Source organism: Hyperolius riggenbachi, chromosome 3, assembly GCF_040937935.1.
Source record: "Hyperolius riggenbachi isolate aHypRig1 chromosome 3, aHypRig1.pri, whole genome shotgun sequence".
Taxonomy (NCBI): domain Eukaryota; kingdom Metazoa; phylum Chordata; class Amphibia; order Anura; family Hyperoliidae; genus Hyperolius; species Hyperolius riggenbachi.
This window is the reverse complement of record NC_090648.1, coordinates 265,677,449-265,696,201: the sequence shown is the minus strand read 5'-3', so window position 1 is coordinate 265,696,201 and position 18,753 is coordinate 265,677,449. Positions and strand designations below refer to the sequence as shown.

Below are 18,753 nucleotides of genomic sequence, written 5' to 3'. Positions count from 1 at the left end.
CAACTTAGCACCCAAATGAATTTGACCTCCTTTTCTTCCCACTAATAGAGCATTCTTTCGGTGGTATTTGATTGCTGCTACAATTTTTTTTAAAATTATTTTTTAAAAATTCAAATTTCTTTAAAAAAAAAACCCTATTTTTTTTATTACCCCCTCCCCCCCTAAATTAGCCCTATATCCGTGTTATGTACACTACACATACATAGGCATCAGCCTATGATAGGGATTCGAGTGTGAGCCACCCCTAGGGACAGTCAATTGACAAGGACATTCTTTGTACAGTGCTGTGCTAGATCGCAGCACGGTATACATATATTTTTTGCCTTTTTTTGTGTTAAAATCACCCTGCCAGCTCCGATTGTGGCTGGCAGGCTGATCGCGGTTGATTGCTTGCTCCCTGCAAATCTCGCTCATCACGAGATCACACTATATGGTGTGACTGAGGCGAGAGAGCCACTCTGCAGCTGCCATCCTGCGTTAGGCAGTTGCAGAGAGGTTAATTTGCTTCCCCTAAAATTGGCCCTAGACAATGATGGACATATGACTATGCTAGGGATTCGATTGTGAACCCCTTTAAAGGACAGTTAAAGGACAAGACTACAGGATCTACCCTGTACAGGCCCTCAGTAATAATAATAACACTAGAGGGGGGAATGCTAGGATATGGAAAGGGAATACATTTTTATGTTTCTTATGCTGATGGAGCTAACGTTGAATTGAACCGGGGTGTTACAAGGTCATGGAAGGGGACTAGTACTTTGTACACTGCAATGCGATGTATTGCTAGAAAAAGCAGACAGTTTTCTCCCAGCTGTAACCAACCCAAAAAACAGACAGCTTTGGCAGAACACAGATTACCACATTCTCATAGAGGATTTGGATTGTGCCTGCACATCAGATCACTTGGATTGTGCCTCCACATCAGATCGGCGGCAATTGTAAAAACATTGCAACAGTGGAACCCTATGGGAGTGGCTTCACAGCAGCATTGCAATTGCAGAATGATCGCAAAAGTGCTGCCTGCAGCATTTTTGTTGCAGTCAGATTCAATGCGGTCTCTGGTAATTGTGCTAAAAATCATGGTACTTAGAGGTTTGGGAATAGCGAGCAATTTCCAAATTGCAAACGCTGCCGCCAGTGGGCTTGAGCTCTAGTACTCTTGAATCAAAGTATAGAATGTACATAAAAGAGTAATATTGCTTGTTCATTAAAGTGAATACATATAAATGTTGATTTAAATAATGCAAAACTGAAAATGAGATCACCTTTTAAGCAGTAGAACATTTTGATGAGCTGCAGTATCTCAACAAATTCTGCTTTGTTTTAGGTTTTCTCATGGATCCTCTACTGACTCGAATATCACTTCTTTTGTGGTTGACAAATACATCTATGTAGCAAGAAAGTACAGTCCTTTAATCGAGATTTGGGATAAGAAGTCCGAAAAATTGTCTGGAGTACTTGACTGTGCTCAGTTTATGAAGTAAATGATTTTATTTATTTATGTATTGCATATAGCTTGCAGTGTATTTAAATGTGATCTTTTATTTGCTTTCCAAATGTATCTTATACTTACATATATATATATGTATTGCAGAGAGGAAATTGTGAAGCAGAGAAAACTAAAGAAAGAAGATTCTTACACTGCCCGAGTTAAGACTTTGTTTCTACAGAAGAATACTGCTTTATGGGTGGGGACTGGAGGAGGACACATTCTGCTCATTGACCTTTCAACCCGCCGACCAATAAGAATAATTTCTAGTTTTTGTGATTCTATTCGGAGCATGGTTCCCACGCAGCTAGGTACAGAAAATTTAATTTTCCATGATCACACATGTATTGGGAATATGGATAGATATTTGTAAGCTGCACCATGTACTAGATTCTTAGTTGCACTTAGTTTCCATTTCCTGCACCTGAATCAATCTGACCAATTAACCTCCTTGCCGGTCTGATTCTTTCCAGATTTTAGGGTCTAAAAGAGGTGCAATTTTTTTCCACTCATTCAGACCCTAAAACCTGAAAAAAAAATCATTCTGGCAGGTAGATCTGCAGCAGAATAAAAAATGTACCTTCCTGGGCTCTAGCGCTGCAGTTATCATTTTGACCACAAGATGGCGCTAATATACATATAAACGAACTTCTCTATATTTCTCTAATATAGAGAAGTTTGTTTTAAATATTAGCCCCGCCCCTGATGACGTAACGCCGCCACCGCCGCTCCGATTGGCCGCCGGGTCCCCGGAAGAATAGCGGGGACATGGGGATCCCGGCGGCCAGGGAAAGACCCCACGCTGCCGGGGAGAGAGGCTGGAGTCCCGCTGCACAGCGCGATCGCGCGCGAGACTCCAAAACTGATAGGTAAAGTGCTGCACTGCCTACCCCGACCTGAGCTCGGGATCACCGCTAACAGCTTCTTTTTTTTACATAGTTACATAGTTATTTTGGCTGAAAAAAGACATACGTCCATCGAGTTCAACCAGTACAAAGTACAACTCCAGCCCGTCCCCCACATACCCCTGTTGATCCAGAGGAAGGCGAAAAAAAAACCCACAAGGCATGGTCCAATTAGCCCCAAATGGGAAAAATTCCTTCCCGACTCCAGATGGCAATCAGATAAAATCCCTGGATCAACATCATTAGGCATTACCTAGTAATTGTAGCCATGGATGTCTTTCAATGCAAGGAAAGCATCTAAGCCCCCTTTAAATGTAGGTATAGAGTTTGCCATAACGACTTCCTGTGGCAATGCATTCCACATCTTAACCACTCTTACTGTAAAGAACCCTTTCCTAAATAAATGGCTAAAACGTTTTTCCTCCATGCGCAGCTCATGTCCTCTAGTCCTTTGAGAAGGCCTAGGGACAAAAAGCTCTTCCGCCAAGCTATTATATTGCCCTCTAATGTATTTATACATGTTAATTAGATCTCCTGTAAGGCGTCTTTTCTCTAGACTAAATAAACCCAGTTTATCTAACCTTTCTTGGTAAGCGAGACCTTCCATCCCACGTATCAATTTTGTAGCTCGTCTCTGCACCTGCTCTAAAACTGCAATATCTTTTTTGTAATGTGGTGCCCAGAACTGAATTCCATATTCCAGATGTGGCCTTACTAGAGAGAGTTAAACAGGGGCAATATTATGCTAGCATCTCGAGTTTTTATTTCCCTTTTAATGCATCCCAAAATTTTGTTCGCTTTAGCTGCAGCGGCTTGGCATTGAGTACGATTATTTAACTTGTTGTCGATGAGTACTCCTAAGTCCTTCTCCAAGTTTGATGTTCCCAACTGTATCCCATTTATTTTGTATGGTGCTAGACCATTGGTACGACCAAAATGCATGACTTTACATTTGTCAACATTGAATTTCATCTGCCATGTATGTGCCCATATAGCCATCCTATCCAGATCCTGTTGCAATATGACACTATCTTCCTGAGAGTTGATGATTCTGCACAATTTTGTATCATCTGCAAAAATAGCAACATTGCTCACTACTGCATCTACTAGGTCATTAATAAATAAATTGAAGAGCACTGGACCCAGTACAGACCCCTGTGGGACCCCACTGCTAACAGTCTCCCATTTTGAGTACGATCCATTGACCACAACTCTTTGTTTTCTGTCCATTAGCCAGTTCCCTATCCATGCACACAAACTCTTCCCCAGTCCTTGCATCCTCAACTTTTGCACCAGACTTCTGTGGGGAACAGTGTCGAAGGCCTTTGCAAAGTCCAAGTATATCACATCTACAGCATTCCCAATATCCATATTAGCATTCACTACCTCATAAAAGCTGAGCATGTTAGTCAAACAGGACCTGTCTTTAGTAAACCCATGTTGATGCTGAGAAATAAGATTATTTTCTACTATGAAGTCATGTATAGTATCTCTTATTAACCCCTCAAATAGTTTGCATACAACTGATGTTAAGCTTACAGGTCTATAATTTCCTGGATCAGATTTTTTGCCCTTCTTAAATAATGGGAAAACGTGGGCTGTACGCCAATCCACTGGGACTCTGCTAGTTGCAAGAGAGTCACAAAAGATAAGATAAAGGGGCTTAGCTATAACTGAACTTAATTCTCTTAGGACCCGAGGATGCATGCCATCCGGGCCAGGTGCCTTGTCTATTTTTAATTTATTTAGTCTTGCCTTTACTTCTTCCTGCGTTAAGTATTTAATATTACAGTTAGAAGATTGAGACTCTTCTGCCTCTGTAATTTGCAACAGTGCTGTTTCCTTTGTGAAGACAGAAGCAAAGAAAGCATTTAATAACTCTGCCTTACCTTGGTCGTCCACCATTGAGTTCCCACCCTCATCCTTTAGGATTCCTATACAGTCAACCTTTCTTTTTTTAGAGTTGATGTACTTGTAAAACTTTTTTGGGTTAGATTTGATATCCCTAGCGATTTGATTTTCAGCTTCGATCTTTGCCAGCCTAATTTCTTTTTTACAATTTTTATTGCACTCCTTATAATTGCTTAGTGCAGCCTCAGTCCCCTCCTGTTTTAGGACCTTATAGGCATTCTTTTTCCTCTTCATTTTATCCCTAACCTTTCTATTCATCCATAGAGGCCTTTTTTTATTCCTAGACATTTTGTTTCCATATGGGATATACATACTACAATATTGATTGAGAATACGTTTAAAAGCTTGCCATTTCCCTTCAGTGTCGTCCCCTTGTAGTACATTATCCCAGTTCACCAAACTTAGTGCCTGCCTAATTTGATTGAACTTTGCTTTTCTAAAATTCATAGTTTTAGTGGTCCCGCTGCCCCGTGGCCTATCAGTCACCAAATCAAACGTTATCATGTTGTGATCACTATTTCCCAAATGTTCTTGAACCTGCACATTTGATACATTATCTGGTCTATTAGAAATGATCAGATCCAGTAACGCATTCCCCCTAGTTGGTTCCGTTACCATTTGAGTCAAGTAATTGTCCTGTAGTGCTGCAAGAAATCTGCTGCTTTTACCAGAATGGGTAGCCTCAATACCCCAGTCAATGTCTGGAAAGTTGAAGTCGCCCATAATTATGACCTCGTTTTTACTTGCAGCTTTTTCAATCTGCTGTAGTAATCGCAGTTCTGCAGCTTCATTAATAAGAGGTGGTCTGTAGCATACCCCAATAAGCAATTGGCAACTTTTATTTCCACCATGAATATTTACCCAAACGGACTCCACATCTTCGCAATCTTCCTCCATCTCATCGTTGAGGACAGCTGTAAAAGAATTCTTAACAAAGAGACAAACCCCTCAGGTCGGGAAAACCGGCAAGGAGGTTAAAGAGCCTTGTGGCTTCATGCAAGAGCAATATTTCCACCCCTGGTAAATGGGATATAGTAAAAGATTTCCTTTTTTTTCTTTCAGGCTTTACCTTAGGCTACTGGTAGACCAAGGTATTTCTTTAGTAAGTCATCTTGTGAATAGGGCTTATTGTTTTAATGTATTCTTCAAATAACACTCCTCTGTCCCCTTTAAAGTCACTATTTTCATATATAGGCCTAATCCTCAATGACAAAGCTACCCTTTTTATATTCTGGCAGAATACCTAAATGTTCTGCTTTTTGATCCAACTATTATCCTGTACAAAGGTGCTTGATTCTGATTTGCATATACTTTACTATGGGGAGAGAGAAGGGAAATAGCAGCAAGAATCTCTCTACAGTGGGACACCATAACAGCAGTCCAAATTAGTCCAAAAAATCAAGACATCTGGTAACTGTTCCCCTGTACAGGGTCAGGTGCAGAGAAGGGGGAACATCTGTACAGACATCAAACTGTCGCTTTAATTATCAAAAATAATTGTTTTGGGCAAAGGGCAGTTTTTGTGCTAGACTTTTTAATAATACTGCTTTCTACCTTTATTTTATAGACAAAAGAAATATAAAGAATGTTGTGCTTGTTCTGGGATGCCGTTGTACACCTCAGAAAGGTAGTCTGATAACTGTTTATGGAAATTAACACACACACACACACACACACTGTATACATCTCCTCACATAAGTGAAAATATCTGTTTCCTGGGACAACATTGGACATGTCACTTGGATATAATATACAAGCTATACACCGAATACTTTACAACATTATGCTGTCCCATCAAAATAGCTTAAAGCAAACCTCTAAGTATAAGAGGAGGAACATTTCCTTACTTATGTCAATAGAGGAAAGCCTCAGGATCCTTCAAACATTTCCCACGTCCTCCCACCACTGGACATAAGGACCCCCAGGAAGTTCACAGCCATGCTTCCATCTGTGAATGTGCACGCCGCACTGCTCAAGATGCCTTGCACCTGCACAGTAGCACAAAGCTACTCAGCTTTTTTTTGATGAGAAACTCCATGCTACTGCACAGGGGGGATGCATCTTGTTGAAGAGGTTCATTGGCTCCCAGCGTGGGATCAGTGGAGGCAATGGGGATGCCTCTCGATTATCCAGTGACTTTGCTCTACCTCTACTGAGGTAAGTACCCATTTGAGGTACCTTTTTTCTCTTCAAGTTTACCATTAACACACAGCCATTAGGGCCTGAGCACACTAACTTTTTTCTGTCCACATCAGTCCACTTTTCAAACACACCCATTAGTGTGGTTGAAAACTACACATTAGAGTATGCAGGACCTAAATGTCTAAACCGTGGGCAACAAAAGTAAGTACAGTACATGAAGAATGGCAGAATTGTGCCCAAAGTGTCAATATTTTGTGTGCCCACCAATATTTTCCTGCAGTGCCTTGCAGATGTTAAAGAACTTACGATCCTCCACCTTCCGTTTGAGGATGCCACACAGATACTCAATAGGGTTTGGGTCTGGAGACATGCTTGTCCAGTCCAGCACCTTTACTATTGTTTCTTTAGCAAGGGTTATTGAAATTTAGCCCTGCAGCCAAGTTTCTGAAGGTATGGGATCTCTGCTTCCGTATGTCACTTTACATGTTGGTATTCATGGTTCCTTCACACTTGGTTTTGTATTCCTCACTTGGTTGCCGCACTATCTGAACCAAATAAGTTTATCTTGATTTCATCATACCATAGGACAGTCTGCTTGTCTTCAGAAAACTGTTTGCAGGCTTTCTTGTGCATCATCTTTAGATGATCTGAAACTACAGCCGCGCAGACCAATTTCACGCAGTATGCGGCGTATGGTCTGAGCACCCCTTCAACTTTTGCAGCAATGCTGTCAGCATTCAAACATCTATTTGCCAAAGACAGCCTCTGGATATGACGCAGAGCATGTGCACTGAACTTCTCTGGTCGACCATGGTGAGGCTTGTTCAGAGTGGAAGCTGTTATGTTCAACTGCTGTTCCAGCGACCACTATGAGAAAATTTAACATGCTTGTTCCCCATTCACACCTGAGACCTTGTAACACTAACAAGTAGCATGACCCTGGGGAGAGGAAATGTCTAATTGTGCAGAATTTCAAATTCACACTTCACTTTTTTTTGTTGCCAGTGGTTTCGACATTAATGGCTGTGTGTTGAGTTATATTGATGAGACAGCAAATTTACACCGTTATACAAGCTGTACACTGACTACTTAACATTTTGTGAAATACTCTGTATGTGCGTGTGTGTATACATATATATTTCCATTGGAATGTTGTTTGTTTGTATGTGTGTTTAAGTTTAACTACAGTATCGACTTTTTCATAAAATGTTTCGTCTTTTTTTATTTTTTGTAGAAATACAATATTTTCTTTCTGTCTGGGATACAAACCTCCCACATGAGGTTCAAAACCTTAAAAAGCATAATGAAACTAGACAAGAGTTGGCAGAGAAAGCGCGAGGATTATCACTTGATTTCTAATTGGAAGTAAGTTTCTATGTTAGTGTGCATGGACATCCTAAAGCTGGATAGCATACTGGTTAAGGGTGTTGCCTTTGATGCAGGGCATGAGCCTTTGACCAGGGTTAGATTCTCGGCTAGAGCACCTTAAACAGTAAGGAGTCTTTGGGCTATGCTCCCTAATGTCCCTGGCTTCCCAAAGAGAGCCCCTTAAGTGGCTACAATTCTGAAGAGCTTTAAGTCTGCCAGGAGAAAAGTGTGATATAAATGTCTTATCTCATCTCTTTGAAATGTAAATAAAAATGAAAACTTTTGTTTTAAGGAAAAGAAAGTTGTTCCCTCAATGGCAACTGTATACCAGGCTCAATAAACATTTTAGTTCTAAGCATAGCAAAGCGTTCATCCTGTCTTTGAAACCATGTTGTAACTTGTGTGTGAAGTGTGGGAGAATTTGACCTGAGTGGTATGCCGCTCAAGAGGTTTTGCTAGCTTCAGGAACCCCCCAGGATAAATCTATTTAGTGGCTGAATTAAATGTTGGCTAGCTTAGTATAGGTGCCTCCCACCCCCCGATCCAGCCGCTATATGCATTACCCAGCTTCTATCCAGCGATCACCGCAGCCTCCAGGCACAGCTCCAGTCTTCTCTATGGGGAGGATCGTACATGACGTCACCCAGTCCCGATCCTCCCCATAGAGAAGACTGGAGCTGTGCAGGAGGCTGCGGCAATCGCTGGATAGAGGTTTGGTATGTATATAGCGGCTGGATCAGGGGTGGAAGGCACCTATACTAGCTAGCCTAGTGCTAGCTAACATTGAATGCAGCCACTTCTCTTAATAGATTAATGTGGGGGGACTCCTCAGGCTAGCAAAACCTCTTGAGCGGCATGCCCAACACTATCGGAAATACCGCTCAGCAGGTTAATAACCACATGAGCGGATTCAGGCCCTTTTCACATGGCATGCTGAAGACAGTGAATTCACTGCATGTCAGCTTCTCCTGTGTACCGACCAAGCACTAGATAGAGCTCAGCGTGGCAGTGGAGAGGCAGTCCTCCCATTGAGTGACATGTCATTTGTTTTTGCCACTGGGTAACACCACCCAAGTGTGGGGTTTCAGATGCTGCTATTTGGCTGTTAATTACAGCTGAAAGGCGCTTGTGGCTGGCAGCCAGGAAGCTGAACTGCCTGACAAGAGCACAGTCAAGCCTTCCGTGTGAAAGAGGTCTAATGCCCTGATTCAGTTATCTACTTAAAGTGTACCAGAGCTCAGGAAACTAAAAAGATTTATACATATCTGGGGCTTCCTCCAGCTCCATACACTTCGATCGCTCCCAAGCCGCCGTCCTCAGTCTTCTGCAGCGCCGGTAGCGGGTCCCCACACTACCGTCAGTTGGAGCCAGTCTGGCGTACGAGAAGTGCGCCCTCTACGTATCTCTCCAGAAGCTGCTGGAAAGATACGCAGAGCGCACTTCTCCTGCATAGACTGGCTGTGACTGATGGAAGAGCGATACCCGGTACCAGCGCTGCAGAAGACTGAGGACTGTGATGTGGGAGCAATCGGAGCGTATGGGGTTGGAGGAAGCCCCGGGTATGTATAAATCTTTTTAGTTTCCTGAGCTCTGGTACACTAAGTTTTTCTTTCAAAATCAGATATTGTCACTAGAGATGGTCAGTGAGACACTTCTTTTTCCATCACGCATGTAAATTAAATCTAGACAGTATGCATAGAATTGGATGAATCTAGATTGGCAATACATGCATTTGATTAGTTCAGGCTGCATATATTTTGCATTAAGTTTTACACAGAAGAAATTATATCTCAATGACCATCACTTTCGTTTGCTCTAAAACTATAATGGGTGAAAATTAAGAAAATGTGTATTTTTCCATGTTTTTCCCCTTGAGAATACATAGAAATAAAACCTTTATGGGAGGAAAATAGTGGCCAAAGAATGTGTAATTTGTCTAAAAAATGTTTTTATTTGTATACTATATAAGTAGTGACCCATATGGCCCTGTAGTGAGAGAGATGTGGATATTGGATATCATTGGGTCACTTATGCTTGCACATTAATTATGTATGCTGCCTTGATAATCCTGTGCCTCTTAAACTTGTACAGCCACTGAACTAGAAATAGTATGCATCTCAGGAGCTTTGATCAAAGTTTGCCCACGTTAAGCACACACTTGTTTCAGGTGTGTGATTCAGAAACTGTTAAATTCAAAAAGCTTCGGAAATAAATATGGCAGCCTGTACATCCCTCTCACTACAATGTTACTTTAACCACTTGACAACTAGATCCTGCTTTAAATTTAAAGTAATTTCAAAAAAGTTTTTAAATGCTCTACTAGGTGGCTGGATAGTGTAATGGTTAGGGGCTCTGCCTCTGACACAGGAGACCAGGGTTTGAATCTCGGCTCTGCCTGCTCAGTAAGCCAGCACCTATTCAGTAGGAGACCTTGGGCAAGTCTCCCCAACACTGCTACTGCCTATAGAGCGCGTCCTAGTGGCTGCAGCTCTGGCGCTTTGAGTCCACCGGGGGAAAAGCGCAATATAAATGTTCTGTGTTTGTTTGTTTGTTTGATTACATAAACCAAATTTTAATGTACCTTGTGTTTATTATACGTAATTTACCTATATTTATTCCCAGTGCATATATTTTATATAATGCTTATAAAATATATTTTCTTTCTCCATTGTTACTAGAGTAAATGTTGCTCATTGCTGCAGTCTTCTACCTGTAAAGATGATATGTTGTGAAGATCAAGACACAATGCAAATGTCAACAAAATATAGAGCTGGAATCAAGATTATGTGAAAGTCATATGTACTTCTTAGAATACTTGTAACATTAATGAGTATTTAAAATTTGCAATCATCTTTATGAATACCTAAAAGTTGAAACACACTCTGTGCAAATATTTTATAACAAATTGAAAACCACAGCATTCTCTGTACAGTAAGTCAATATGATATATAAACTGTTCATTTCAACACAAGCAATCTGTATAGTTACCATTTTGCTAGTCAGTTTGATTTTGATCTTCAGTGGCATATTTGGAAAGATTATTATTTAACAGAAAATATCAGATTGTTCAGGCACAGATTGTATGCTTATAAATGTTGATACAACTTGTTTTATGTACTCTGCAAAGCTGATTTGTATATTTAATGTACATATGTATAAACCAATATCTTATTATAGTTGGTTATTATTTGATAGCCTATTTTTATACAGAAGCTTTGTGGGGTGGATGTTTATTATTATTTGATAAGTATAAGCTGCAAACTATTATTTTATTACTTTATTACTATTAAGTAAAACTCTGATCTATCCAATGAAAACAATTTAGAACTGAAGAAGAATGCCTAAATTGGACAGATCTTAAAGCATTGTTTATTTTGCTTTCATAATAAAAATGAAATAAACTGTGACTTTGTTCAGTTTCTTGAGAGATAGACATTAACTACCTGAATTAAACATTCCCATAACTTTCTATCAGACTGCATTGGTAAAAAGTATTATGCTGGGAATACACCTGTAATGCTGGGGGTCATACTCTCTGACCACCCAGCGCAACAAGGCTAAGAGCTGGATAATGGAAGAGGCTCCACAGATGGACACAGGATTAATGAACAAGGGAGCAAGATTGCCCAGAGCAAATGCAGCTGTGGGCCGCCTATCAGGCTAGATGCTATGTGATACAATACACAACAGACGTAGTCGGTAACAGGTTTGGGTCATACACGTTAATTCAGATGTCAATCGTATTGGAAGGATTAGGCAGATTCGTAGTCGAGAGGCAGGCAAAGGTCTGTACACAATACAATATTACAATAATACAATACTGACTGACTAGAGTACATATATATATCATGCTGATGCGCAATATATGAAATGTAGCTCTCAAATAACTCACTAGCTAAAGCACAAGTAATGATAATTAACAAGACAGACAACAGACAGACAGACAGAATGCTCAGCCAATCTATTCGCTGTTTCAGCGACGGCAACATTCACACTGAGATAGACAAGACTAACAGGTAGGAGCAAACTAATGGCAACCGCTGCTATAGTTCGTCCTCAAAAACAAGGCTAGAAGCAATGGAATACTACCAGTCACCAACGTGGTGCTGGCAGAATCTAACTATCAGGATCAGAAGGACTTCACTGACCCCCGCAGGTCAGCAAACGTCCAGCAGACATGACAATACAGAGCAAGGCATTATACATATACAATAACATCTTTCACAGCATAGACCCAACGACAACTCAGAGAGCTGAACGCTATGTCGGGCGGGGTCTGAAATGGGAGGCAGACTTTTATGCTGGCATCAGCCAATGGATGCAGGTATGCAAGTCTCCACACAGCTGAATGGTAATCACTCAATCCTGAGCTGGCTTGATTACCATTTGCTAGCTGGCTGTGAATGCAAAGGACTCCCATAAGAAATACATGCAGAATTATGTAACAACATGCATGCAGGAAATCCAGGGCTATCTGGCCGCAGCTCAGCTGCAACAAGCAATTGGTGGAATGATGACAGCATCCTGAGCTGCCCAGAACTGCAGAGTGATTGCAAATGACAATGAGACCCATTGCAAATGCACAACCAAATGCAAGCAGATAAGCCAAAACTGTCTGTTTGCAGCTCCACTGCAACGGACAGAATACGCTACAGGAGGGATCCTTACGTTTTTACCCCAGATAGATGGGTTCGATAGGTAATTTCCAACATGTCCTATGAGAAATCGAGCCAAAAAATAATCAGAAGGAATATCGAAGTGAATGGAAAAAGATAAGAAAAATGAGCAGAGGATAAGAGAATCGAGCGAAAAAAACGATCAGGTTGAAAATCGAGCAGAAAAACGTATTGTGTGTACCCAGCATTAGAGGTTTATAATGGCTTAAACTGCAGGAAAACTCAACATAATTTACACTTGATAAATATTTTATTAAATGGGTTCTCTGAAGTCTTCCATGAATACATATTAGTTTGTACATGAAATTGAGAGAATAAAAATAGTATAAGGCAAGGACATGACTAAACTTGGTACATAGAAGAGGAGAATTTGGGAGCATAGTTTAGTTCTTGGTTACAGAGACATCTGCAAATTTGTATCCAGCTTGCTTTTTTTCTCCCCAGATATTGTGAGGTTGATTTATTAAAGCACACTACAGGCAGATTTTCCCCATGGCTCTAATAACCAGGTTTTTTTTCTGACAAACCTGCCATCCGCTTCACACTGGTGGTGAGTTCATTTTCACCTTACAGTTCCTCTTTAATAGTTTTATGTTCATTTTCTTTTGCAACCATACCCATCAACAAGCTGTGGCTGCCAGTTGTAGTTTTAGCTTTTATGAAGAACACTAGTTGACCTAAGCCCGTTTAAAAAAAACGAGCTTTAGGTCTGTGTCGAATCCCCATCCCCTCTCCACCACTCCCCTCTCCTCCACTCCCCTCCCACCTCCCCGCCACAGTGTCACCGCGCGCCCGCAGCAGACCCGGCAGCACGCCTGGCCACACGCTCGGCCGCCCGCTGACACACCGCCCGCTCGGCTCCCTGGTCCCATGCTATCCCAGTGTATCGTTGTCCGTGCTGCGCAGTGCGCACAAAGGTTCAGCACGGACAACGCTACACAGGGACAGCGCACGGACACAGGGGTTTTTTTATGTAGGATACGAGCTTCTGTTTGAGAGGCATAAAGCCAGAATGTGATGCTGTAGCTGTGCAGTCTAAAAATAGAAGTGTTTTGCTTACAGACGAAATTGAAGATTAGATTTTTATTCAAGATGGTTGCTTCTACACTAGCTGAAAGGGACTGTGGTAGATTAATATTGTTATACAGATGCCATTAGTTTAGATAAAGGGCAGGTTGAATAACTGTCTAGTCAATAAGGCGTTAGGAGGCAGACATTTAATTGTACATTATACCTGCCTTTTAACTTTGTTAGTGTCTTTAACACCTCTTTAACCCATTAGCATCTTCAAACAAACTATTTCATCTGAAGATGTGCATTCATTTTAACCTCAGCCAGCAGAACTCGTTACCTGCCGCCCGCTCTGCCTGACCTCATTAGGCAGAACAATAACAGTTACAGTTACCTTTTCCGGATGCTGGACCTTCTCCTTTTAATCCACTGCACTCCCAGCATCCTTTTCTGACTTCCGATCAAGTTATTACATGTCAGCGGTGCAGTGCCGCCCAGTGGTGGAAGAGGGCAATGGAAGAGTCACTCCAGATAAAACGTAGGACAGTGTTTCTCAAACTTGCATGTTTTGCAGGGAACCTCACCTATGCACAGGTGGAGTCATTTGTGTCACAGCTAGGTGGATTCCATGTAGCCGAGACACTAATTACCCCACCTGTGCATAGGTGAGGTTGCCTGCAAAACATGCACCATTGGGGAGTCACGAGGAAAGGTTTGAGAAACACTGAGCTTTATTACAACTGACCTAACTTTTTAAGCCCCATCTTTCTTTTAAGTCAAACAGTTTCTTCCTGCAGATACATAGGGAAAAGGGAGGTTTTGCAAGAATGCACCTTGTTTGCTTTTGAATACAAGTCAATGGCATTGCATAAAATATGCATTTTTTTGTGTGAAAAACCATGCTCAATTTTGAAGTTACAGTAATTAAATACATTTTCATGTAAATTATCTGCATTGGTAAGCATGGAAAAATTGCAAACTACAAAATTGCTTACAAATCCCAAACTGATCCCAAAAATATGTTTAAAAAAATACCTGAAAATCCCAAAGTATAACTAATGCATAAGGGGAGTGGCATGCAGGATTTGCACTGACAAGTGTGAATGGCCTCTAATGTGAAGCTACCACAAAATGACTTACTCTTACAATTCCTTTGTAAGTGGGCAAAGTTACACATTTAACAGTGGATCAAATAATTATTTCCCCCACTGTACCAAAGGATCAGTGAAGAATAAGCCATTAGTGCAGAGCTTATTTAACAACATTATTTAAACTTGAATCAGAGGTTTCTTTATTAGAACTAATGTTAAATTCTTTACATAAATGTGTTTTGAAAACATATTAAAAATTATGTTATTGGTTCATAAAGTAGCACTAGTGAATTGGTTTATTATAATTTTAGGGAAAAAATTATGCTTAATTATGTAATTTGTTTGTCTTTAACATTTTTTAATGCTCTAGGCACAAATATTTGCCTACAGTCTTCCCAGAAAGTTAAGTTTGTCTCTTTTTCAGTGTTGACAGCAATGTGAGAAGCATCCCCACCCAATGAGCCTGCTACTACCATTTTCTAGTCATGGGGTCAAATTATGTAGACATGGTTTTTAGCTAAAGATATCTTATTCATTTAACATAAAAAATAGCATTTGAACACTTTCTACCAAGCTTGGAGAGTTTATTTAGATTTGTATTTATAGTGTTTTGTTGGCAAAGTTTCTTGCACTTGTAAAAAAGGGGTGCATTTTACAGACCTATTTTACTATCTGATACTTTAATTCCCGTGGTAAATGCAGCACAAAATGCCCATAAAAGTATATAAACGTGATTTGGTATATAAATTCAGAAGCTGCATTAGTTAATGAAATCCATCCATAAGGAAACCTGTAGTATTAGAATGGTTCACGCTGCCATATTTTTTTCCTATTAAAATTCTATTTGCCTGGGTATTGTGCTGATCTTCAGTCCCAATGCCTTCTCCACAACTCCACAAACCACATGCATATCAGTTGTTTGATGTAAGTGTGACTTCACCAGCTGCATAATTGTTCCAGGTACAACTCAAGCAAGTAAAGCCATGCACCTGCCATTTTTCATAATGTTAGTAAAGAGAACTGCTTCCCTGTTTTTTTCTTCTTTTTTTTTTAATACAGGTTTGTAATGATCCGCTCAGCTGGATGCACTGGCAGACAGCTGTTTGACCATTCCTCTAGTCTGTGGGCTGCAGGTCTCTGCAGGAGAGACCTGTTTTTCCATTACAAGTTTCTGGTCTGTTCTGCTGCTGAGGAATTTGCAAACACTCGTTATGCAAATCCCCTACCTGCCTCCTTTGATGACTGACAGTATAAAGAGCTATGTTTCCCAGAGTCCTTTGCTGGTCATAAGGGTTAGTTTCTGTGAAACACTCCAAGTGTCAGCCTTGCTCTTTGTTTGAAGATTAGCTTAGAGTAATTCCTGGAACTGCACTGGGCAGTTTCCCTAGTGCAGTAGGATTGCATATCTGTTTTGTTTGTCTGTTGCGATTGTCCTGTCCCAGCGGTGGTCAACAGGAAATCGTTCTGTGTGTCTGGGTGCTAACTGGAACAGCGGTTGTTACTGGTAGCCCCTTCTGATCTGTCTTGCCAGGATCGCACTCGCCTTACTTGTTCCTGTTTTCGTGTATCTGTCTTGTCTGCTACGAACGCTTGCTGGAGGCTCGGTGAGGTAACCGTTAAGCAAGTGCTCGCGTCCTCTGTTTCATGTTTGTCTGTCGTGGTTAGTTAGGCGTGCTTGTCTCTGTTGTGCTTATCACGCGGGGACCGCGCATAAACGCGTGCACTGTTGCGAATGAGTGCTGTGTTCACGTTTAGCTAGTGTTTGTTATTTTCCTTATCTTCTCATTGTATGATTTGCTGTGCCTTTGCTACTCTCGTGCTCTGCCTTGCTGTAGCCTTGTGTCATCTCTGGCAATCGCCTCTCTCGCGATTGCGTTCCTGCTTCATATCTGCTGTTGTGTATGCACAGTCGCGGGTTGGCGACTAGTTTGGTGCACACACATACAATCTGTCTCTGTGCTCATTCTCTCTCACAATCGCTTCTCCTGCGATTGCGTTCTCACCTGGTTTCCTTTGTTGTGTGTCCGCCGTCGCAGGGTGGCGGCTAGATTGGTGGACATACATACATTCCTCATCTGTGCTTATTCGGTCTTGTGTCGCTGTTAGCAATCGCCATCTCTGGCGATTGCCTTCTCACTTTGTCTTCATGGTTGTGTGTTCATCGTCGCAGGGTGGCGACTACAGTGGTGTGAAAAACTATTTGCCCCCTTCCTGATTTCATATTCTTTTGCATGTTTGTCACACTTAAATGTTTCTGCTCAGCAAAAACCGTTAACTATTAGTCAAAGATAACATAATTGAACACAAAATGCAGTTTTAAATGATGGTTTTTATTATTTAGTGAGGAAAAAAAACTCAAAACCTACATGGCCCTGTGTGAAAAAGTGATTGCCCCCCCTTGTTAAAAAATAACTTAACTGTGGTTTATCACACCTGAGTTCAATTTCTGTAGTCACCCCCAGGCCTGATTACTGCCACACCTGTATCAATCAAGAAATCACTTAATTAGGAGCTATCTGACACAGAGAAGTAGTCCAAAAGCACCTCAAAAGCTAGACATCATGCCAAGATCCAAAGAAATTCAGGAACAAATGAGAACAAAAGTACTGTAATTGAGATCTATCAGTCTGGTAAAGGTTATAAAGCCATTTCTAAAGATTTTGGGACTCCCGCGAACCACAGTGAGAGCCATTATCCACAAATGGCAAAAACATGGAACAGTGATGAACCTTCCCAGGAGTGGCCGGCCAACCAAAATTACCCCAAGAGCGCAGAGAAAACTCATCCGAGAGGCCACAAAAGACCCCAGGACTACATCTAAATAACCGCAGGCCTCACTTGCCTCAATTAAGGTCAGTGTTCACAACTCCACCATAAGAAAGAGACTGGGCAAAAACGGCCTGCATGGCAGATATCCAAGGCGTAAACCACTTTTAAGCAAAAAGAACATTAAGGCTCTTCTCAATTTTGCTAAAAAAAACATCTCAATGATTGCCAAGACTTGTGGGAAAATACCTTGTGGACCGCCGAGACAAAAGTTGAACTTTTTGGAAGGTGCGTGTCCTGTTAAATCTGTCGTAGAAGTAACACAGCATTTCAGCTAAAGAACATCATACCAACAGTAAAATATGGTGGTGGTAGTGTGATGGTCTGGGGTTGTTTTGCTGCTTCAGGACCTGGAAGGCTTGCTGTGATAGATGGAACCATGAATTCTACTGTCTACCAAAAAATCCTGAAGGAGAATGTCCGGCCATCTGTTCGTCAACTCAAGCTGAAGCGATCTTGGGTGCTGCAGCAGGACAATGACCCAAAACACACCAGCAAATTCATCTCTGAATGGCTGAAGAAAAACAAAATGAAGACTTTGGAGTGGCCTAGTCAAAGCCCTGACCTGAATCCTATTGAGATGTTGTGGCATGACCTTAAAAGGCAGTTCATGCTAGAAAACCCTCAAATAAAGCTGAATTACCACAATTCTGCAAAGATGAGTGGGCCAAAATTCCTCCAGAGCGCTGTAAAAGACTCGTTGCAAGTCATCACAAACGCTTGATTGCAGTTATTGCTGCTAAGGGTGGCCCAACCAGTTATTAGGTTCAGGGGGCAATCACTTTTTCACACAGGGCCATGTAGGTTTTGAGTTTTTTGTCTCACTAAATAATAAAAACCATCATTTAAAACTGCATTTTGTGTTCAATTATGTTATCTTTAACTAGTGGTTAACGGTTTTTGATAAGCAGAAACATTTAAGTGTGACAAACATGCAAAAGAATAAGAAATCAGGAAGGGGGCAAATAGTTTTTCACACCACTGTAGTTTGGTGGACACACATACCCTCTGTCGCTTTGATCTCTCTCTTTCAGGGCTATCTTGCCCTGCGTTTCTTCCCTTCGTACAATCCCTGTCTGGCGTCTGTGGCAGGGCAGAGGAGCTGTTCCTCTGCACTCCACAGCTCCACCTGTTGACAGGAATTTCCCTCTACAGGTGCATTGCACCTTTTGCTGGGTTCCCTCAAATTACACGCTTGTGGAGGATTTCCGCAGTGTCAGCGCACGTCTTGTGCGCTGATCACGGAGGGAATTCCACAATCGTTGCAAGGTTTCTCTGAAATTAGAGACCTGTGGTCTCAGACATACAGTACCTAAAATATGATAAGCTCCATT

The 18,753-nt window shown here is 41.3% G+C and overlaps 1 protein-coding gene across 1 annotated transcript in view; it reads left to right on the top strand.

Moving 5' to 3' along the window:
* Positions 1 to 10,595, top strand: part of LRRK2 (leucine rich repeat kinase 2) — a 202,666-nt gene extending 192,071 nt beyond the window's left edge. Inside the window, 5 exon segments of the mRNA XM_068276292.1 lie at positions 1,328 to 1,480; positions 1,595 to 1,800; positions 5,873 to 5,932; positions 7,682 to 7,812; positions 10,494 to 10,595. Coding sequence (XP_068132393.1) covers positions 1,328 to 1,480; positions 1,595 to 1,800; positions 5,873 to 5,932; positions 7,682 to 7,806 — 544 coding nt within the window. The 3' untranslated portion in view covers positions 7,807 to 7,812; positions 10,494 to 10,595.
* Positions 10,596 to 18,753: the final 8,158 nt, after the last annotated feature.